The following is a 24,060-nucleotide window of genomic DNA, read 5'->3' as shown; positions in this document are numbered from 1 at the left end:
TCATTAAGGGATTAAATGAGTGAATGTTAATTCATACACTCTCTTTGTTTCCCTCTGGTAAGTAAGTCACAATATTAGAGGACCTGCTGGACTCATTTTATTTAGTTGTCCCTTGCCCTTCTATGTATAGAAATCTTCCTTTATATAGATAATGCATCTAGCACCTGCTTTTATTACCATAAATACAAAGAAATATTATGGGGATGAAATACTAGTATCTATTTGTGGTTGCTCTCAAGTTTCCAGACACGTAAGTAGTGAGAAACACTGGAAAGGGGTGAGATGGAATATGCTTGGGACCTGATAAACCTAGACGGACTAGTTGAGTACCACTCTGAATAAAGACATTAAGTCTTTCTGGACAGTCAAAGTGGGCTAAGAAAGTCCTGTTTGAATAATGGGCTAGGGTTTGAAAGGCTTTCAGGGAGGATATATGATAGGAAAAACTCGTAACTCAGACATCACTCTGTGGAAATAAAATATTGAGTTTCAGAGGTGGAATAACTGCAGTTCATGCTGTAGGCTGTAGCATCTAGACCTCGAACAAACATTCTGTGAGTGGGCCCACAGGCATCTTTCAGAATCTATTGAGATGGTTTCCATATTTGTGAAGTGGCAGCATTTATGCTAAGCGCAGCTCTCTAGAAGGTGATTTGGAGGGAGTCAAGTTACTTCCTTACCTGTGCTCTGGGGAGGTATGTCAAAGACACAAACCCATCACTATTCTAGTGTGGAGCATGGAAGTCCACAAGCACCAGGGGAATCAAACAGTTGTCAAAAGCAATTCGTTCGTAATAGTAGGTAACATCTTTGGCACATACTTAAGCAAGAACCTTTATGTTCTCCCTTATTTGGGGCAGATGATAAATTCCTCAAAGATGGAAAAAAAACTTCTAAAAGTTGCACTGTTTTTGCATGCTGTGTTAAACAGGTTCAGGCAACAAGCAACAAAGATGAAATAAATTTCCTAATACTCTTAAGTTCTTCTAGAAGATAGAGATCTGTGTGAAAGTATGTGGTTGTTGGGAGAGATCATTCTCCTAGATAAAGGGTAAACTTCAGTCAGGATGCTTCCTTTGTTTAAGGAACACTCTTTTTCCTATAAAACTCAGTAATTTAAATAGTCTTATATAACAGACTAAATTTGAGATTTTAAAGAAGAAGCAATGACTGAAAAATTCAGCATATTACTTTAACATACCAGTTTCTGTTTAAAAGTCCAAATTATGAGTTGGATCTACACCTGTTACATAAGTCATTGAGCAATGTGGCTCATATAAATCAAACATACCAAAAATGAATATCTCTTTTAACTAGACTAGAATGAGTTGAGTCAACCAGTTGTTTAGATATTTGCAGTCTAGTGCTAACCAAATGCACTAAGTTTATTTTCTCTCGATGACCTTTCTTCATATCCTTGCTTTGAAAACTAATGTTGGCCCTTGTAATCTGATTCTACTCCCTGAAAATAGTTTATGTTACCTCAGAGGTAGTGATAAGGCTAGAAGTAAACCTGTCATTGGGATTGCTCAAGCAGGGTGATACAGGTTATTATATCTTCTGCTGTGGGAGTCTGGACTGAGTGACGTTTATGGTCAAAAATTTAGAACTCTTAAACTTCTTTTATACTTATAACCGTAGACTTTCCTATTCAGGTCTTTATCTGGACCTTAAAAGGGAGAGAAGCTCTGAGATCCTCTGTGTAGTTAGAACAATCAAAATTGACCTTTCCATGAGAAGGATCACTTCCAGGAACATTTTCCTAACATGGTTGCTAAATGCACCTTGACAGGCTGAGTATCTCCAACCAGGAAAAGTGGGCCCAAATCAATGTCTGGATCCTTGGGGTAGATGTTTGGTTTCACATGATGCTGGAAGTGTCGATAATTCCACCAGTCAGCGGAGAGGCCCTGAGGAGAAGAGAGAATTAATTAACTAATAGAATTTTCTCCCCAGGCACCCCTCATTGTTGGAGTGTTCTGAATCTTCAAAGTGAAAAATAAGAGATTGGTTTCTTTAGCTGACCCTGATGCTGGGCCACAGGATGATTAGGCAAAGGTGCTCAGAGCTAGGAAGAAATATTTTTCTAATTCAAGAACATGACTTCAGGCTAAGAAGATCTCCTGAGAAGGGAAACATAATGTACTCATATGAAATGGTTTTCTAGCCTTCTTTTATAGGAGCCAAATCTAAAAAATGATTCTGAAGGTAGATGGAGCAGAGAGTTGTATTCCTATTTTACATATAAAGGAGCCTCACAGTTAAGACTTCTAATTAGCTATGGGGGAAAAAGTGACCCTAGGAATCTGACTTCAATGAATATTTCAAAGAGTCAAGAATCTGTGTTCTCTCTCCTTGGAGGCCTCTGCTCAGATCATTGCAGGTCCCAGCTTACTGCTCTTCTATGAAAACAAATGAGAATAAAAACTTTCTAGCTGGTGCCAAGGTAGAATCATCTTTGATTATTCTGCTCATGATTTTCTTTCTCACTCTAAGTTTGAGAGTTTTGATAAAGCAAAAGATTTGAGGTCTCTCAATCTTCTTTCATATACTAGCTGTTTAAAATCTGATGTGTAGCTTTTGGCAAATCATTCATCTTCTTTGAAGCTCAATTAATTCCATCTCTGCATGGTAACATTTAGTTCCATGGACGGCTCAGAAAGATGTGAGATGCTGAAGCAACAGAGCTGGCTTTTTGAGAGACCCAGTGGCTTCTTATTTGTGCTGTTTACAGAAGAATGAACAGCAGTAATATTTTTATTACCACATTTTCCATCTATTAATAATCCATGTTTACATATTATAGATCATCGCTGTCCGTTATAGAAGCTACTATTTGTGGCTAGATAAACTAAGTCTCAAGATTTATTTTGCAGAATCAGTACACAAAATAGATGCAAAATATTTCACTAATTTCTAGGTTGATCACAGATTTAAGTCATAGTATTTTGGATACTATATTATAGATATAAACAAGCAGTTTAAATATGGCTATATAAAATTGAAGAAGGATGTCCTTTCAAAAGTTTTTCATTTTGAGAATTCATACAATACTGTGTCTATCTACATCTTCACCCCTCCGACTACTTTTGTGTACCCTACACTCCCACCCAAGGTCATGACCTCTTCTTTAATTGCTATTGTTACATATGCATATGTACATATATGTACCTATATACATTTATACACGCATATGCCTACATATACAGCCATTGAGTCCATTTGGTCTTACTCATATGTACATGTGTCGATGCTGACTTCTTGGGAGTAGACTCTATGAGGAGTTAGTCTCTTGAGGAGATTCTCCCTCTCTCAATAGCTGCTGATCACCTCTAGCTCTTGGTCTATGGGTAGGACTTTGTAGTATTGCCCATGTCCATGTTGGTATGACTGTTGCTGTTGTCATTATGCTAGCTTTGTTTAGGGAATCTTATTGTTGAGGGTCTGTGAATGCATTTTCATTGTTATGCCCAGGGGACATGATCTAACAGCAGGCACCTTGGTCTTACAATGTCATTTTAATACAGCTTATATACTGTTCCTACTGGAGAAACATGGTGTATAAACCTCACACCTCAAAGGTGATGAGTATGCTTTGAAAGCCCGTGAGCATTAGCCCTGCCTTTCCATCTTCTTTCTGGAAGTTCTACTCTGAGACCCTGCAGTTATCTACCTACTCACAAACAAAAAGAATGGATGTGTGTTCCCTTTACCCTCCAACACTTCCTAACACTCTTACAGTGGGATTTCAAACTCCACTTAATATCTGTTTCCTGACTGCCTGGGGAGTCACTTCCCAGATACCTTATGGTTGCTCATACTTTTGTCCCAAGTTGTATTTATCACTCGCCTGTGGGGTCTCATTACACTCAGTCCTATTCCTGTCAAGCTACACAGTCATTCCTCTTTTTACTCATTGGTTCATCATCTTGAAGTATATCAGATTCTGAGCTAGGCAGGCACTTACGATACTAAGAAAGGTGTGATTTAAGAGGTTCCCACACTAGCAATATACAATCTAATGGGAACTGTTGACAGCAAAATGCTGCATGATAAGAAATGATTCTCTTTTTAAATTATCTCTTCCCACAGCTGATATTTTGGCTACTTCCACCAGCTGACTGCCCTTTTAGGCAATGACTACCTGTGGTAACTGGTAACATGGAAGACAGGTTTTGATGCACAGTAGATCTGGGAACAGATCTTAATAGCAAAAAGCCCTAGAGGTTAGAACAGTGGCCAACATAATGTTGGGTGTGAACTAAACAACCAGTTCTACCTGAACCCCGTGTCTGGAAAACATTCTTACCAGAGACAAAGGGGAGTTCTTCATGGGCAGGAGAGGACTTTCAGCCATGTGCCTGGCTACCCGAGACAGTTCTATGTGAGTCTTACTTAGGTCATTCCTTATTTCTAAATTATGTCCTTAATTTGGTGCAGGAGAAGGAATCTAGGCTTTAGACTGATGTCAAATGGAATTTAAATTCTTGTTCGGACATCTACTAGGTGTGTGACTTAGGAAATATCCTTAACCAGGATATGGATGCAGCTCTTCCTCTTCCTTTCCACCATATCTTTAGAATATAGTCACAGATGTCAGGTCAGGTCTTAAACCTTGAATAGTCTGCTCCATTATCTCTATAATGATACAGGATTCTTACTATTTGTAAAATTTTCATATAGGGAGATCTTGAAAAAAATGTTACCTAATGTCTATCTCAGGGGTCAATAATATCTTTAATTTCATTTAAAAAAAGACCCTTTGGGATATTTGTACATATATAGTGTGAGATATGGAGATGAGAATTAAATCTAAATCTAAAACTCATTTGTTTCCCATATACCTTGTCCTGGAGATAAATTTATTTAGCATTTTAAAGAATATTTTGGCATGAATCAAAGTTCGATGATATGGAATTTTCCATTCCTGGTATCATTTTGATGTTAAAAATACTTAGATTTAGAAACATTTCACATTTAAGTTTTTAATTAAGAATGTTGGATCTGTAATACACAAAATACAAAATGTATGTAGACATTTCACATTTCATGGTTCATTTTCAGAAAGGATATTTGACTATTTGTGTACTATAAACATCATGCACACACACATACACACACACACACATACTGGAAAGATACTGAATAATACCCATGCTTTTCTGAGTTATGAGGGGAAAGATATTAGGCCTAGTGTTGAAATTTAAAGTTGTAATGATCATAAGAGGCGGGGATGTTGCTGCATATAATTTTCTTTGTCATCTCCTTCCCGCCCACTTCAGCACCCCACAAGCAATTTTCTCTTCCATACATGTTGAAGCCTATGTTTATTTTGTTCATAAATCACTGGCTTTGCCTGCTAAAAGGCAAAGTATGCTGGATCTGCTTTTAGAGCCACTTCCCATTTTCTCATTCAAGTCAGGAGTCGTCAAAGATACATACATTTCAAACTATGAAAACTGCTTTTTAGAGACATAGCATGGGAAGACCTATGTGTAAATTGGGATTAGTGGGAAAACACTGGCTCTAAAAAGAGCCAGTAAGGGTAGCACTCACCGGAAAATTCCACATAGTTGGTACCAAACCAACTTCTAATTAGCTTGAGGGCAAGTGACTTTTAATTCCTCTGTCTCTTCAGCTTAGGGGAGGGAACACATGCAGCTTTACTACCTGGATCTCATAGTGACAGAAAAAACAAAGCCTATGTTTTTATTTTGTGATATTTCAGAGTGAATCCAGAAAATGTATCTACTTAGCAAAGGTGGATATAGGTACAGAAGAACATGACTCTAGGAATTTTCTGATTAAAAAAATCTTGTCATATAATGTGGCAATTGCTTTTTGAGGGACAGACATGTCTCTAATGGGAATGCAAGTTCAGCTCTGTTGCTTAGTCTAACCATGGGTCCATCAGCTGAATGAGAGAGACAGTGGCTAAGAACAAATGATTTCTGTAACCCAATGGAAGTTGGACGTATAGGCTACTTCTTAGTACTATAATGATCAAACATTTTTCTTATTGATTCTAGATCCTCATTCTGGTTGTGAACATATTGTTCCTTATATTATCAATAGCTTCCATGATTATTTCTAAACACTGTTACACCTGCTACCCAAATATCACATATAACTGCCAATAATTTCACAGGTTGAAGCTTTTATCCATCTGTTTTCATTTTCTTTTCAACAAAGAAACTGAAGTTCAAAAACATTAAATAACTTGTTCAAAGTGACCTAGTTCTATTGTTGGAGTAGTAGTTCTCAGTGCTGGCTCTAGGTTAGAATTATTCACAAAGCTTCCAAAGAGCTTCACCAGCGCTGACACCTAGGCCTTGCTGAAAATAAATTAAATCAGACCATCTTTAGTAGTCTAGGCATACCTACATTTACCAAGATCTTCAGTTTCCTCCAAATGATAGTTCAAATTGAGGAGCTCCACTCTGGCCTGTATTATTTAATAGTCTGGTATGAATTTCTCTAAATAGCCAGCTTGCAGACATTGGCTTAGATAGTCAACCCCCTTAAAGATTCCTCTTATGTGAAAAGTAGGATTCTGTACTATCAATCTCGTGAGTCTTATGTGTAAGACTCAAAAATGAGACTCAAAGGAGACAGCTCCGCACTTGGCTTTATCTCCTTTGAGCTCAACCATTCCTTATCATTTGTTATACATGGCTGCGTGCGACTCACTGCTCTCCAGGGTTTTGGCTCTAGCATCCTCTTCAGTTCTCTTTGCTCTGTTAATTAGTTGCCTATTTCCAGGCTGGTAAACCAGGTGAATATCCTTGAGAAGTAACCATTGCCTGTTTCCAGGCTGGAAAACCAAGTGAATGTCTTTGAGAAGTAATATAAAGAGACTGCGCTAAAGAAGAAAAAGCAGGGTGACTCAGTGCCTGAGGACTTTCCCTGGGAGGTTCTATCTTGAAGGGATTGAAGGAAAGGATTTGTTTGAGATGGTTTTTGTTTGTTTGGGGAGGGGAGTACATATTTCTGAGTCAGAATACTTGATTTAAACTGTAAACATTTAGAGAAAAGCTGAGATTCAACTCATCTCCTGATGTTAGAAAAGGTCAGAGACGCACATGGTAGTATGATGGCATACTGAGCATTGCCAGAGACAAAGCCCTTAACAGTGCAGTTCTGCCATCTCTGTTCATCTGTGCTTTCACTCATTCACACAAGAAGCTTAGTGAGGAGCTATGTGAACTCACTATTGCTGTGTAGGATAGCACATTTCATTCTCAGAGAATAATGCCTGTTTTTATTTTCAACTCGAGCAGAAGTCTTGCGATCCTCCTCTTCAATAGAATCACCTAGCCTTCCTCAACTATTCTTCATCTTAGTTTTTGTATGTCTTCTGGGATAGCATTTTTCCTGTAAGTACTCAGTCTCAACTTTCCAGGATTGATTAGATCTGATGAATTCCCCTAAGGAAAATCTTCACGTCCTTTCTAAGAAGATCTTCATTCATGATTTTCCAGAACATATCAAGATTTTAAGGATACAAACATTCTTCTGTGAATATTCCTGAGGACAATGTGAATTGAGCCAAAGAGTTTATCAGTCATAAAAAAATAAACACTAAACACATTCTTCTTAAAACTTAAACTTGATCTTGCTTTGTATTTTGCAATGTTATATTAAGTATAATGATTATAAAACCTATATTATAAAGATATTTTTACTTAATGCTTTTTGCTGCTTCAAGTGAACATACAGGACAGAACAACCCCTGCCTTAAGGGTAACATTCCCAATCTCCATCATAATCCCTCACATCCTGTACCTTGAGGTGACACATTACAAATTTGTGCATCAGGCGGTTCCACTTGGACTTCTTAAACATGGAATTGTGTCCTATGTCATGTTGTAAAAACGAACTTTGAGCCTATGAAAGAAAAGGAGGTTAGAGAAGTTGCAAAGTTCCTTGTGCATATGGGCAGTGCTAACTGTACTCAGTGGGATAAAAATATCATTTATAAAGATGGGCATGATGTTGGCAGGGAGATACAATGAGTGGTGTCCTGAGTGGGCTAGGAGGGGATAGTGAGCACTGAATATGATCAAAATATATTGAGTGCATGCATGATGCTTTCAAATGAAAAACAAAAGGATGAAAACACCCCAAGCTTCTGTCTGAGGCTGCTGCCCAAGCTTAGGACACCTGCTTACCTGAGAAACTGTAAGGAGAAAAGAAATGAGTATTGTAACAGTCCAGCCACTGCCAAAATGACGTAGTATTAGCCATGCTAAGACTTCCAAAACCAAGATCTGGGCAAGGTGGAGAAAGAAGAACCCCAGGTTGGCACTGAACATATTCATGGTCTCTAATGTTTTGCGCAGTTGCCGAAAATCTTCCACCAACTGTGGCTGTGAAACAAATATTTAAGGTTAGGATTAGTTCCTTCAGGGGGCTGGGAAGATAAATGGATGCGACATGTTAACATTTACAGTTGTTTATGGAAAATTCAAAGTAATTCATTTAGAAGCAAAGAGTTAAAATGAGAAGAAATGATGCTTGTCTAACATTTTAATTACATTTTAATACACATCTTAAATCTTCATTTTCAGGGACAACTTTCCAATAATAGATTTCTACTTCTGAGAAGTTAGGTGTTTAGAATATGGAATTTTATGAGTGATATCATGCCCCTAATTTTTCTTATGAAGGTTCAGAGTTGGCCCGAGTTTCTTTATGTGCTCAAGAATGACATGCTCATGCATGACCATCTCTGACTGAAACATAGAAATCAACACATTCATCCATAGAGAAAGCACTGTCATGTCACATAGGTTCGCATTAGAAACTCTTTCTCCCTTATAGCAGGAGAAAGAAGAAGACCTGGAAGGTGTGGAGGGACAGAGGAGAGGCAAACAGGAGAAAGATGGAAGGAGTTTTTGAAGAACTCTGTAATGCGTAAAACCCTGAACAGTAGATTCCTTACCCACAGAGAAAACGCATCAAAATTATCAGTGTATGTTTGAAACCGAAGAGAGTCCCACCTCATAACCAGGATGACTAAAAAGATAAATGGGTAGGTGATTACACACTTTGACTATACTGCATAAAGAGATGATTCATATCCTAGAAAGAACAAAGGAGGATGATAAAAATTTTGTCGTACCACTCAGAATAATTGAAGATGAATACATCGGCTTTTTCTAGAATTTTGTATGGGATGTTATGGAGCTTTGGTTGCTCACTGAAACTATTGAAAATGAACCTCAGTTAAAGGAGACCGACTTGTGTTGTTTTCAGCAACATACGCTATGTATCCATTTTACTGGTGAGAGTATTTCATCTAGATATCTAGAAGCTTATTCTTCTGGGAGATGGATAGATGAATAAGAAGTATCACAGAACCTAGGTCCTGGGTTACACAATCACCAAACTGTGAAATTACAGAAGGAGCTTATGGTGCTTTATTTAGGCCAAATTAGTTTAAACATATCCCCTAGCTGTTTGTGTATTTCACATTCTTTTATGCATGTGGGTGTATTTGTGATTGATGAAACTTTTAAGGGTCCCATTGTCAGCCCAAAATGTCCATAAGCTTATGTCCAACAACCATCAAATTGGAATTCTGCTGGCCATATGCACTTTTAATTAGCTTCTGATATTAATTTGTCTCTAGGGTTTCTCCTGGCTTTTTCTTTTCCAGTAAAATTATACAGAATAGGAGGTTACCAAAATTCAGAAGAGCAATTGCCTCAAAATAATTATCAAGCCAACGTCAGATGTTGGACTTAAGCGTACACCTTCTGACACTCAGTTTTGCCAGTTGTCTACAGTTGTAGCTTCAGTAGCTACACAGATGTGAAACAGAAAATTCAAAATTCAATCAACCTGAGTTCTCAGAGAAGAACAATAGTTTAAAAAATGACCATCCCTCAAAGGCTAGCTGAATTTGTTTTGCCTTTCGTAAACTTTTTAGAAGTAGCAATTAAACTTTGCTATTACTTTTAAACACAGGGTCGTCACCTGCTACAAGCCACGGGGACATGTATGGAGGTTTGTAACTTCTGATACCACCAGTGTGTATCATAATATCTGTGTATGATAATATCTTTATTATGGAGAATTTACTATGTTTTAAATACAATTTTATTATCTTAGATGTTTTCTTTTGAATTACGGTCCCAATAATTCAAAAAGGTAGTGGTAGTGTCACTATTTTACATTTAAAAAATAGGACACAGAGAAATTTGAGAGTTTGAAATGAGCAGGTTAGGGTGAGCCTCAGAGTCCAGTCTTCTAGACAGAACTGTGCTGTTGGGTGCTTTTACTGTCAACTTCATGGTACTGTATGGGCCAGTTCTCTGTATAGATGATTTCCAGTTACATACTGGACACATTTAAGTTTCTACAGAGATAAATTTCAAGCAAGCTAATTGTTTGTTATTAAGTAAAATCCTTTTACGTTTTAGGCAAAATCATCCCAACAATGTTCTAGTCATGTAGAAGCATTAGAAGATAGTATTTAAAACACTCAAACTAGTAAAAAAAAAAAAACAATCATCTTGGGGATCAGTTAGTAAACTGGGCCAAAGAGAAGTGGTTTTGAGGCCCAGTTCTTTGATAAAGTAGCTGTGTTTCTGAAAACACAATTTTTTATTTCTGAATGATAATTTCCCTAAGCATAAAAAGGGCCATGGTTAAGATTTATTTACATCTTTCATTCAACAGCTAATTGTAGAGGTCTCGCTGCATGTCTGATCCTGTGTAGGCAGTTTGGAGGACACAAGAATAAATGAGATGATAGTCTCTGTTCCCAAGCAACAGAGGTTAGTTAGGCTTCAAATACATAATTAAAAACAGCCACAGAAATAAAACCAGGTCTAAGTTGCCTGGCATGAATTAATGCTTAGAGACATAGACCTTGTATAGGATGAAGTACTATAAATTCCATTGCTTTGCTATGATAATAAAGTATGATCATATTTCATTAGATACATGTTTGAAATTATAAAAATAAAGAGAAAATCTTCCAAGGAAAAATATGATACTTGAAATATGCAGAGTCTACTTATTTAGCGATCAATAAAACAAGTGGTAGCTCATGCTGGAGGAGATGTGGAGTAAGGGGAACTCACTCCTCCATTGCTGGTGGGAGTGCAAACTTGGACATCCACTATGGAATTCAGGGTGGTGGTTCTTCAGGAAGATAGGTGTCATCTGTTTCAAGATCCAGCTATACCACTCTTGCCGGCATATACCCAAAGGATGCTTCATTACTACCACAGAGACACTTTGTCAGTCATGTTCATTGCTGCTCTATTCATAATATCCAGACATTGGAAACATCCTAGATGTCTCTCAAAAGAAGAATGGATAAAGAAAATGTGGTGCATTTACACAACAGAGTATTACTTAGCAACTTAATAAATAACATTATGAAATTTGCAAGGAAATGGATAGAACTAGAAAAAATTATCTTCAGGGAGTTAATCCAGAACAAGGAAGATAAAAATGGTATGTACTCACTTAGATATGGATATCAGTCAATGATAAGAAAGCTACAATATAGAGTAAGGGAACATATAGCTCTTGTTAGAAAAGGGAACTACAGTAGATAATTATGAATGAATGGGTGAGGGTCTGGAGTGGAAGGATCAAGAGATGAGGGGAAATGGGGTTGAGGGAGGGAAGATGGGGAATGACAGCTAGAACTGAGTGACATTTGAGAGGCAATATAGAAAACTAATACAATAGAAATTTCCTAAAAGATTACCATATATGAAGATTATCTAAAAGAAATTGCCAAATAATGGGGAAGAAGGAGCCCCAAATGACCATCTCCTGTCACCAAATGAAGTTTCCAGTATCAGGATTAGGTTACATGCATTGAGTTTTTGACCAACAAGGTCCAATGGGAATCCCCAGATATCTCAGGCTCTTGCTGAGACAATAGATTGCTCTCTTCAAACTGGTAACAAGACCTCATTGCAGAAGAAAACATTATACAGCTCATTGGACATGGAAAAGCTGAGCTGGTGCCTTCACTTCTACACTCCAGTATCTTTAGTACAGAAAGTACTCTGCATGCTACCAAAAGAGAAATGTAAACACCCAGCCAACCACAAACCCTTTGATCTACAGTGTTGTTCTGCCTGAAAGATATGCTAAGAAAGGATGTCACAAAGTTTGTGTAAAGTAACCCAATCAATGTCTGATTTGAATTAAGGCTAAATCCATGAGATGTAACTCAACTCAACAAGGGCTGGTTGGCCAAGAACCAGAGACTAGACAGCCCAGAGAACTTTGGTGAAACCAAATAATACTGATATAATACAATAGCAAAACCATGAAACATAGTGTTAAAATGATTCCTGTTGATATTCTGCTATACTCTGATTCAGACATCATTAGAAAAGCTTCTACCTTCATATGGGAACAAATGTAGAAACTTACAGCCGGACATTACACAGAAAGTGAGGGAGACCTTGGAACGCTCAGTCCTAAATGGGATTTTTCTATCATATTTCTTCCCTCAGAGCTCAGGGAACCTCACAGAAGAGGAGGCAGAAAGTGTGTAAGAACCAGAGGAGATGGAGGACACCAAGCAAACAAGGCCCTCTAAATCAATCTGAGCAAAGCTCTTTTGAACTCACAGAGACAAAAGCATTCACAAATCTTGTGCAGATCTGCCCCAGGTACTCTACATATACATTATGTCTTCCAGTTTCATGTTTTTCTGGGGTTTTCAAGTGTGTAAATGCATGGGTCTCTGATTTATGTGCCTTTCCTCGGGTTCTTTTCCTTCTGTTAGTTTGTCTTGTACAAACTAATGGTCCTTGTGGTGGTTTTAATTTTATCTCATATTTTAGTTTTTATATTTTATCATTATCGTTTAGAAACCTGATCTTTTCTAATGAGAGACAGAAAGGGAGTGTATTCTGATGGAAAGGTAAGGACAAACAGAACCAGGAGGAGTAGAGAGATGGGGAAACTATAACCAGGTAATATCATATGAGAAATGAATCTAACTTCAATACAAGGGGAAAAGTGCCCTCTTTCTTTCCTGTGGGTTCATTTACTTTTAGTTATCCCTGGTCAAAATATATTAAAAAGAAAATTCCAGAGTTTGCAAGTTATGCCTTGTTTTGAGCATAATGATGGAATATCCTGCCATCTGCTCCACTCTGTCTTTAACTTCAATTACCCCTTCATCCACAGCCTCATGAGCCCACCACCTTCTGTCCACTTACTTAACAGACATCCTGGTAGTCAAAACTACTCTCCTAGCTTCATACTGCTTGAAGATGCTGCTCATATCATCCATTATTTCAGGGAAAGTCTTAGGCTGTACACCCTGAAAATAATAGGGAACTATCATACTTCACTACGGATTCATACTCTCACAGAAAATAATAACTAGGCCTTGAAATATACCTTATCCTCAGTTGTTATATGCCCGTGGATCCTGCAGCTGTACTTACATTTTTGTTTTTCTCCTGGCTGGGTTCTTCAGGAGAAAGTTCTCCAATGAGCAGTGGCTGGAGGTACAGCCGCACAGTGCTGAGATTGAGGTGCATGGCCCGGAATGCATCCTGTAAAGCAGAGATGTTTGTTAGAAGCTTCCAGAAGAAGTGTTTATCCTCAGATCTGCTCCTTCCTTGCCCATCCCGGACCCAAAGTAGCAACAGTACAGACCGGACTACAGAGCATTTGCTTCTAATCTCATTTGGTGCTTCAAGGTGATTCATCAACTTTATCCTTGAGACTCTTCTAGAAGAGGATGAGGATGGTGACCCACCCAGGGCAGGCTCTGTTTGTCTAAAGACAGACAATTCCTAGAACATTGATTGCATCACTGCTTCTTTTCCTAAACACTGGAAGGAAGAGTTGCTTAAGTTAATTAGCCAGGGTGAGTCTTCAAAGTCCAGTATCAAGATTTATGTGACAGTTTCTTAAGCTGTCCAAGGCATGCAGTAAACAAGCTCTCTACACAAATTACATTTTCTATCAAGGGCTCCCTCTTGGCTCTTGACTAAGGTTCAGAAGAATGAGGCCTCTTCAATTAGTTATTCCAGACAACGGCAGACTAGATTTGATAGCAACACCTTGGAACAAAGACACAAATGATTGGGGGAGCGCAGTCCTTGAGCCCTGGGCTGTCTAAAGTAATATCCTTCCAGCTGTATTCTGCATTGAAGGACTCTCATCACTCCATAGAAACAGTGTTGCTAAGTAGCAATTCCACATTACTGCGGGAAGCAGAGGAGCATATCTTATGTATGTTTGGAAGTAAAAGAGTCCTTCCAAGTATTTTTATAGTTTTTTTCTGGGGGGGGAGGTAAAAAAATTTTATGATACAGATGATTAGTTTCTTGCTAATGACATTGTGTTTACAACTGAAGAAATAAAACCAAAGCTGTACCTTGAGTATATAAATGGGATACAAACACTCTGGAACAGTGACTGTTGCACAGTACAGGTAGCAAAAAGCAGACCCTGGAGCCAACCTTCCTACTTCTCAGTTCGGGTTTTGCTGCTTACAGGCTGTGAAACTTGGGCCTTACGTATTTTTGCCTTATATATATTTTATAGTTTCTTCCCTAAATGGTAGTAACAGTTGCCACTCAATTCCTAAGTTATTATGAAGCTTGAATGAATTGATTAGGATGTTGACTGGCATATATTAACTCTATGGCACCTTTTCTGGGTAACCCTGGCTGTCCTGGAACCAGACTGGCATCAAACTCACGCAGATTCACCTGTCTCTGCCTTCTGAGTGTCTGGCTTAAGGCATGTGCCTCCACCCACTTGACTTAAATAGTAATTTTAAAAGAAGATTTATCTCATTATCAGTTATGCATATGTCTGGGTATGTGCATAGGGGTGTTGTCTGGGTCCGGTGCTAGCCCGGACCATAAATTATTTCTCTTGACCAGACCCCTACATAAACTATCTCTCTCTGGACTGGCGTGGAGGCACAGGAATAAAGACAACTCACATGGTTTTATTGGGAGGGAGATTCTCGGTGATCCCTCATGAAGTCCTGAGCTCACATCCTGGAGAATTCCTCCTGCTTTATTCTCCAAACAGCCTTATGTATCAAAACATAAACTAAGGGGTAGAATCATTAGTACTCTGTTTCCTAGGTAACCAGGTGAATGCTTTTAGTTACATCCACATCTACTTATCTGGCTCTGTAAGCTAGCTGTGAGGTAGGCTTGATTAGCATCTCTATCAGGCATTCTCCAAATTACAAAGAAAGGAGCAAAACCACATCCTGACCTTTTGTTAGGTTAGAGACCACCTGTCTGGAAGGTTACGTGACCATTTCGGATACTGACTATGGCTTTAGAGCCTGGCTGCCATACCATATAGAAATATGGGCCTCCAGGGTGTGAGTGACTGGATTCAGCTCTGCAGGGGCTGGAGTTAGAGGCTATTGTAAACTGCTGGATATGGATGCTAGGAACTGAGTTCTACAAAAGCAACATTTACTTTTAACCAAAGACCGTTTTTCCAGGCAGGTCTCACTTTACAGTTCTTGTTAACCATCTTTATTATATGTTCCACTAGTGGGGGGAACTCACTACCTACCTTCTCTTTAACGTAGAAATTCAGGCTTTTATGATATACTCTAACAATCACTGTGGAGTCGACTCTGATTATACGAGTGAATATATTGAATCCTACATCTCCAATGTCATAGGACTTTGCATAAGCCTACGTCTGAGAACGTGTGTATATGGTGAATATGGTATCAGAAGCATTACAATATCAACATTGTAGACTGATTTCACCAACAGGTCCATAGATAGGATTCTAGGATCCTTTAGAACTTTATTCTACTGTACACACTTCTCGCAGAATCTTTGGACAACAATGGGCTGCACTGTTTCAAAGATGCTTTAATTTGTTTTAACTGGAACTAGGTCTCATAGACCAGGCTGACCTCAAACTCACTGAGATCCACATGTCTCTGCCTCCTGAGTGTTAGGATTAAAGGTGTGCGCCACCACCACCCAGCTGATGTTTTAAAATTTTCACCTTCTGTGAAAATACTAAAGCTTAGATTTATTAACTAGTCAAAGAATTAGTCAGTGGTTAAGGGGTGAATTTTGTATCTTATGGTTATTTATACTGATTAAATCATCATCTGCTGTTTCTGAGTAGGTTAGAATGGGGAAACATATTGGTGGGTCAGTTTTCGGAGTACAGAAGAAAATAATATAATTTCAGAATATGTAGCACATATTATAAAGATGTAACCCAGCACAGTTTCGAACTGTGTTGATAATCAATTTTTCTGAGTACTATGTTCCTTTTGAACCCAAGGGGTAATCAGAAGTCTGTGCTCTGGGGACAGGTTCTGAGGAGCCCCAGAGTTTTGTAGAACAGTAGCCAAGGGTTTGCAGAGCCCTTCCCATTGGATTACTGAGGAAGTACAATGAAGAAGAGTTTGTTTAATCTTAAAAAACTCAGAGCTTTTCTAACAGAAACCATATACTAAGTTGTGAAATCATTACATGGAAGCCCACAAAAACAGGTTCTGTTCCCCACATTCTTGGGCAAGTGTGTTCTTGCTGAAGGATGTGGAGAGGTGGAAGGAGAAGGGGAAGGGCCAGGATTTTCAGAATGCACCCTGTGTACAAGGAGCATGCCAGTCTGTAGTTACGGACTTACTGCTGTGAGGTTTATTGCTTCTTGTACAGGGAGACATCAGACTTTTTTAGGAATATGGGATGGAACTCTTTCCTCCACATACCACATTGAGCAGCAGAGCTAGTGTTCAAATTTGGGGCTAAAAAGAGCAGTAACACTCTAAAGATCCACCCCAGACTTCAGCGTCTATAATCCTTTTCCTGAGAGACATGCTGCTAGATGACCTTGCGATGGTACTAAAATCAGTCTACATCTTCTGGACAGACGGCGACAGAGTCTCTTAGGTGTTAGTCTCATGAAATACTTTGCCTCTGGTTCTATCTGGGCTCTTCAGGCTTCATAGATCATATTCTTTATCAGAGCCTTGCATCAAATAAGATTCTGTTCCCTTTTAGAGCTCTGAATGTTTAGATTTTATACCCTTCCCTTCACTTCTTCCATTTTTCTCCACACAAAAGTTTTTCTTACAATTTTATCCCAATATTAGATATGGCCACTCCTTCATATTCAGGCAACTTGTTCACAAGTACCCCTGAAAGCTCATCACAGTTGGTTCATTTGTAAATAAAATACATATTTATCTATTTATTCATTGTTAGAGGAAAACTTGAGGGAATCAGTTCTCACAGGGATCAAACTCATGAGATCAGAGTTGGCAGCAGCAGCTTTACCTATGAAGCTGTCTGTCTCACTGACTGCACAGCTTTTCCTTACATTGTAAAGAAACTGTATACTTGCCGTTTCTTTAGAGAGTGTTTGAAACTGAGACTGTGTACTAGGCATCGATGGATGCAGTCCTAACGTCTACCACTGCACCTAGAATAAAACACTCCGTGAACACACCCTGATGAGTAAGGGAAAGATGAGAAGCAGGTAGGCAGAACGGTTCTGCGTGAGGAGTCGGGATGATTGAAGTGTGAATAATAGGCTGCTCCCATTTTCCCTATACTACCTTTTACTCCCTTTTCAGTCATCACTCTGCTCTTCAAGTTCACCATAAATTGCATAATATTGCAGCTCATCTTGGAACTGATTATTTCCAAAAATCATATCAACAAGTTGTGGTATTGAACATGGCTTTATGTTTCCAAGTACTCTGAAAGATGCAGATCTATGGATACTCTTTCCTGAGGGCTGATTGCTTACTGCTTTATCAGAAAAGCAACAAAATTCCCCACGGAAATAGAACAGTAAAATCAGAAAGCCTCAGACAAAATTCTGATTGTTTTTTAAGTTTAAATACTGATGTATAGATTGTGACCTGCACAAAGCAACAAGGTGAAATGGGAAGCTTGAAATATACCAAGGACTCCATTTGCTAAATCTGCAATTTAGGGAACTGCAACCACTCAGAGACAGCCTGCTTCTTAAAACCTCTAAATGAAGGGCAGCAGAGGAGTAGGCTTCTTCATGTTCGGCACTTAATTTTATCTAATCATTTTGTCGTTGGTATTGTTTTGTTGTTGTTGTTGTTGGTGGTGGTGGTGGTGGTGTGTGTGTAAAAGCTACAGCACAACTTTTGCAAGTCAATGCTTTTTCCCTGCAGGATCAGACTTGGTGGCAAGTGCCTTTGCTGACCTGGCCCTTCCTACTCAAGCCTCAGTCTTTATGTAAATACACACAAATAACCTACTCCTCCCCGTGTGCTCATTATTTCTTTGTTTAGTCAGGTGTTATGCAATCTACACAGGACCTAACCTAGTGTCTCTGAGCTTATTCTTTGCAATCAGATATCTATAAATTACTTTTATTATTATTAGTTATATACTTAGTGTCAGATCTCAAACTTGAAACAAATGGCCAAGACCTGTTTGATAAGGCCTGAAATTTCCCAAAAGCTGTGGATTAAGAGACAAATATAAACTCATAAAAGACCAGCAGAGAGAGTTTCAATGTCACAAAACAAGGCACTCCGGAAGTGGAGGCAAGAGCTTATTGTTGGCTACCTAGTGAGTTTCATACAGCCTTAAAAAAGAAAAACAAATCTCAAGCTTACTTTCCCTTGGGCAATTCTTTCCCCTCTTCTGCTTCCTTTTCAGAACCTGTGCCCTTCAAGGCTGTTACACAAGAGTCCTGGTATGCGAGAGGAGGATGAGATGGAAACAGACTGAATTTTGGGGAGAATGCATCTTTGCCTTGGGAAAGAGCTGCAACCTGGGAGGCTGAGGTGGCTGTGCCTCCACAGGTGTTCCTATCGCCACCAGAAGGTCTTCCTTTATACTTTGCTTTCTTCTGAACTCCAGTCTTTTCTCTCTGTCTCCCTCGCCCTTCTCCTCCCTTCCTTGCTCTGCTTCCATCCTTTCGTTCTTCATCTACCCCCTAGACCTATGTATTCTTCTGATGGTCTCACTCTGTAATGGGCAGCCAGGTGCCTGAGTGAGGTACCCACATCAATTTAGACTTGCATCCTCCTTGCTTATTTGGTTACCCTTCAATTATTAAATTATCTCTCTTCAGTGTTCCTCCTACTCATCTTCTCTTTCCAGTCTTGTTGTTCATGTTCTGTTTGGACTTTCAGCTTATTCGCTGGACTCCATCTTGTTCTCCTTCCTTTTAACTATTTTTTCTTAGTTCTTTACTTGATTGCTAGGCTGACCTTTCAGAGTGACAACATTTACCTTTACATGGTCCATTCTCTTTCTTCATGTTTTTGTAATTATGTTTTTACTAGCAGATGTTAATTATACATACTAATTGGTTTAATTAGGCATTTTCATGTACATACATTTTCCATTTATGTTATTACTAACATACAATTTTACTGCATTCATCCCTTGTTTCCCTCCTACTCCTGATGCCCCCCCTCACATCCTCTCTCTCCTTCTCACTTTTATCTCTTTCATTTGATGACCTAATGAATTTCATTAGGATTGCTTACAGGACCCTGAGTGAGGGATTATTTACAGCAGCATGGATTCCTTAAATTCCTTATCCATGACTGCACAACCCAAGAAAATATCCCCATCTACCCCTGGGACCATTAACTGCCTAAAGATAGTCAGGAAGCGTGAGACCTCATGTACCCCTTCCTCTTAGCTGTCACGGTCCATTTTCATCTCCCAGAACCTGGACTCTCTCCCATCTGCCTTTCTCAGACATCAATCACGCGTGCACATTTGGCCGGCCTTATGCTAAACAGAGGAAGTGGATGCCTAAGCTACTTGGGTAACTTACTCATGACTAGTCCCATGTATGCAACCTGTCTGTTCACACTCTTTCTTCCCTTCAGCCAAGCTTTACCTTTGTCAGCTCAGCTCATCCCAAACCACATGGATTCTTCCTTTTGTAGCTGTACATAATTCCTTTCCTCTGTAAGAGCCCTCCAAATAGTGGAAGAACGCTTTACCATATTTTCTGTAAGCTTCTGTCATCTCTCCCTTATATGAGAAATGACTTGACTGTATGGTGTGTGTGTGTGTGTGTGTGTGTGTGTGTGTGTGTGTGTGTGTGTATGTGTGAAGCATCCTTCTGAGTGTGTATGCAAGTGTGTATGGAGACTGGAGACTGAAGTCAGGTAACTTCTTCAGTTATTCTCCACCTTATCCTTGGAGATGGCGCCTCTCTCTGGATAGTGCCTCTCTCTGGATAGTGCCTCTCCCTGGATGGCGCCTCTCCCTGGATAGTACCTCTCCCTGGATAGTACCTCTCCCTAGATGGCGCCTCTCCCTGGATGGCACCTCTCCCTGGATAGTACCTCTCCCTGGCCTGGAGCTCATTTACTCAGAGGCAGAGTTCAGAAATCTGCCCGCTTCTCTCTCTCCAGTTCTGGGACTACAGACGCCTGTTTCAGTGCCCAACGTTTTAAGTGAGTGCTGGCGATCCAAACTGAAGCCCTCGTGTTTGGATGGCAAGAGCCATCGCTCCAGCCCTGACATTGCCTCTTCTAAGGTGTGATGTTGAGAGATGAACAGATCGACCTGTGCTTGCTTTCTTTATTTCAAATGTTGCAACCTCTGTATATCTACCACCACGATTTCACTTCATTCCCTTGGAACTTATCAGCGTCTAGTATAAAATATGCAGACAAATATTTATTCATACATATATCTTGTCATCAAAACACTTAGCAATCTTTGTTCTAGAGACTGCAAAATAACCTATCATGGTGAAATTAAATGAGACTCTGTATAATCAGTTCTTCCTGCTGAAATTTCTGTCACTGACATTTTCTCAGTAAACTCACATGGATGAAAACTCTCGAGCCACAAACTCTGAAAACTGGCCCTGTAACATAAGCTTAAATTTATAGAGCTTGTAAACAACCAGATAATTCACGCATGCAATAGTAGAGGCTTATGTGCAGACTTTGTTTTATAGGTTTATTTAACTGTCGTGGAGAGCATTAAAATCCATCTTGGAAGAATAAAGTGATGATTAACTGCAAAAGTCATCACTTGTTGAATATGTAATCTCTGCTGAGCACCATAAGGGGCATTTTATTTGACTCCATTAGTTTTTATAATAAAACCAAGATTAAGGTATTATTACCTCCTTGTGTAAGAAACTGAGACTTGGAGAACTTAAACACTCTCCCTAGGAGCTCCCTAACTAGTGTGGATTCCCAATGCCTACTGAGCCTATTCCATTCTGAAACCTATAGTTCTAAAGATCAGGCCACATTCCTACCAAAGATTTGGAAAAATGAACGAGTGGTGGTTTAATGACCCCACACTACTGTACTCACTACTTAGGTTCTTTTAATCCACCTTTTAGGAGGCCTAGAAATGAGCTTCTATGTAAATAAGAGAAGGTGGAGGTCAAGAGTTCAAGGCCAGCTTGAGACATACAAGGTCTTGTTTCAAACAAACTAGGTTGTCTACTTTCTCTGAGCTATAGGAATGAGGGGATGGACTAGCTAAGGAACTGTGGCTATTTATTTTTATTTATTCTTATTTTCTTGTCATTTGAAATCGTTGTCAGTCTCTGATTCTCATTCATACTGCCCTGCTTTGCTTCTCCTTCCCTCCCGTCTCTAGAACTCTGCCTGAGTGTGCTTTTCTGACACCTAGCATGCCCCTCTCCTTTGCTCCCAAGGAAAGATGGAACATGGTTTACAAACCATATCAGAACTGAATTAGCGTAGATATGACGGGGCTTGATTGGACATCCATTCATCTGGCTGAACATGAAGCCATAGATGACAGAAGAAAAAACGCTAAACAGTAAAGAGGAATGGAAACTCAGGAAAACTGAGACTTACGGGGAAAGATGTTGATGGCATCACAATCTGACTTTACAAATCCATTGGGTAGCTAATAAGTCCTGTTTCTAGAACATCCCATCTGCATATAGGTGTGTCCAGTCCTATGTCTAGAAACCAGTCAGAGAACTTCTTTGCTTGTGCATGAAATGAATGAATGCAAAAATATCAAGTCTCAGCTTACATTCCTGTTCTGCCTTATACTGATTGGCTGACCTTGAGCTTATTAGGGCCTCAAACTCTGTGTTTATCTGTACTGTGATAGAAAATAACACTTTCATATCATGCAGAGAATATATAAGAAGGGATTTTTAAAAACAGGATCTTATATAACTTTGGCTGGCCTGGCCCTCTTTGTTTAGGTCTCATTGACCTTGAACTCATAGATAGCTGTGCCTGCTTCTGCCTCTTGACTATGTGTACTACCACACCCAGATTAAAAAGATCATTGAATAAACTGAGAGAATCTGGCAGACTTCTTTATCAAATATTGAATAAAATTTAAAATATTTTCTTATTAGTATTACTTATGTATTATGTGTGTGTGTGTGTGTGTGTGTGTGTGTGTGTGTGTGTGTGTGTGTGTGTGTGTAAACTCATGCATGTGGAGGTCAAGAAACACTCGTTGGAGTTGGTCTTCACCTTCTACCAGGTAGTTCCTTAACGCTGAACTCAGTGTCAGACTTGACGGCAAGTGTCTTTACCTGTTGAGCTATTTGCTGGCTCTAATTTTTGTATTCATTTTTTTTAAAGGAACAAGATGTACAGGGCTTTTGAGGCAAAACAAAACAACTTGAAGCTTAGCATTGTCACTCTCAGTACCTGCTGTGTAAACGGCTTTACCTCTGCATATCAAGCACACCATCTGTGACACGGAATAACATGCACGCCCCTGGCAAGAGTACCTAAGGTGGCTCATTTGAATGCATCTGTCAGTGGGAATTGCATCACTCTTGTCAAACTGCTTGTGCTACGCTATGCAAAAGAGAACTGTAAACTCTCCAAGTCCAGGCAGTTCTTGGTTTTCACTTTTATTAAAAATGTTTGATGCCCATGAGATGAATTGCTTTCTGTCAACTCCCATTTAAGTCAACATCATTCTCTCCCACCCCAGTTTTTAATCACCTATTTATAACTTGCTATTTATAAGACAGTTATTCTACTTCAAGAAGAAGAAGCAAAAGAACACACACACACACACGGGGGGGGGGACAAAATTCAGAATGCAAAAACACAATAATTTCCATCATTGACATATGAATGTATACTATATTGAGCAACAGTTAGACTCTGAAGTCCCATTTTGCTTCTAGATTCTTGTTAGATAGGTAGGAATCCTGAAAAAGTGGTTTGGGAGGAGATACTGACTGTGGAGCCCAGGCACGGCATGTACTTCAGTGTTTTGGGGATGAGAGCCAAGATCTCAGCTATTGAGTGGCAGGGAGACGGAGAGAGAGAAAGAGGGAAGAAAGGAGGAAAGAAAGGGAGGGAGGGAGGGAGGGAGGGAGGGAGGGAGGGAGAGAGAGAGAGAGAGAGAGAGAGAGAGAGAGAGAGAGAGAGAGAGAGAGAGAGAGTCATGAGGACGTCCTTACCGTAGCATCTTCCCCAGCATAGTGGTTGAGGACCCGATGCCCACCTGGATGCTTGCCTGCCCAGTCAGTCACATTGTAAACCTTGCGATCAATCACCAGCCACTGGTCGGTCTCCTTATTGTGTCTCTGGATCTCCTCCCAGGTGTACAGGTTGAGACATTTCCCCTTGCCATTTGCTTCCTGCTTTTCATAGACCTCCGCTTTCACATTTGCTCTCGGTTTTCCATTCGCCTGATGCGCGTCATTTAGACATGGCTGACAACTTCTAACAGGGCTCTCGGTGTGCTCAAGTTTCTCCTCCAACTTCATTGTCCCTGAATCCCTGAGAGTTTCCTAGTTCTGTAATTGGGCCATAAAATGACTCCTTGCCTCCCCTTTTATTCCTCTGCGGTCCTGATGCCTACACAGAAAGCCTTCTGGCTAAATTGTCTCTTTAGAGTCTAACAGCGAGCACCTGCCCTGCCTGGTCCTGTTTTCGTCTGTAGTTAATCTTTGCTGCAAGAGGACAGCTAAATCACATTCCCCTAGTCACCTCTCTCCTGCTGGCTTTAAGTGCATCCTCCTTCATCATTAAATATCCCAGAGTACAGAGCCGGAGCCAATCGCAGTCTGGATGGTTAGAGGCCACACCCAGTGGGAGGAGGGGCTCAG

General features: G+C 39.6%; 1 protein-coding gene across 1 annotated transcript in view; it reads right to left on the bottom strand.

Moving 5' to 3' along the window:
- LOC142856705 (fatty acid desaturase 2-like protein FADS2B) overlaps positions 1-23,849 on the bottom strand; it is a 33,846-nt gene extending 9,997 nt beyond the window's left edge. Inside the window, exons 1-5 of the mRNA XM_075984373.1 lie at positions 23,410-23,849; positions 13,440-13,550; positions 8,172-8,369; positions 7,786-7,887; positions 1,785-1,910 (exon numbers count right to left, since the gene is read on the bottom strand). Of these exons, the coding sequence (XP_075840488.1) occupies positions 1,785-1,910; positions 7,786-7,887; positions 8,172-8,369; positions 13,440-13,550; positions 23,410-23,718 (846 nt within the window). The 5' untranslated portion in view covers positions 23,719-23,849. The remainder of the gene's footprint in view (positions 1-1,784; positions 1,911-7,785; positions 7,888-8,171; positions 8,370-13,439; positions 13,551-23,409) is intronic.
- Positions 23,850-24,060: the final 211 nt, after the last annotated feature.

The sequence above is a fragment of the Microtus pennsylvanicus genome, chromosome 9 (genome assembly GCF_037038515.1).
Source record: "Microtus pennsylvanicus isolate mMicPen1 chromosome 9, mMicPen1.hap1, whole genome shotgun sequence".
Classification (NCBI taxonomy): Eukaryota; Metazoa; Chordata; class Mammalia; order Rodentia; family Cricetidae; genus Microtus; species Microtus pennsylvanicus.
This window is presented reverse-complemented; position numbering and strand designations above follow the sequence as displayed.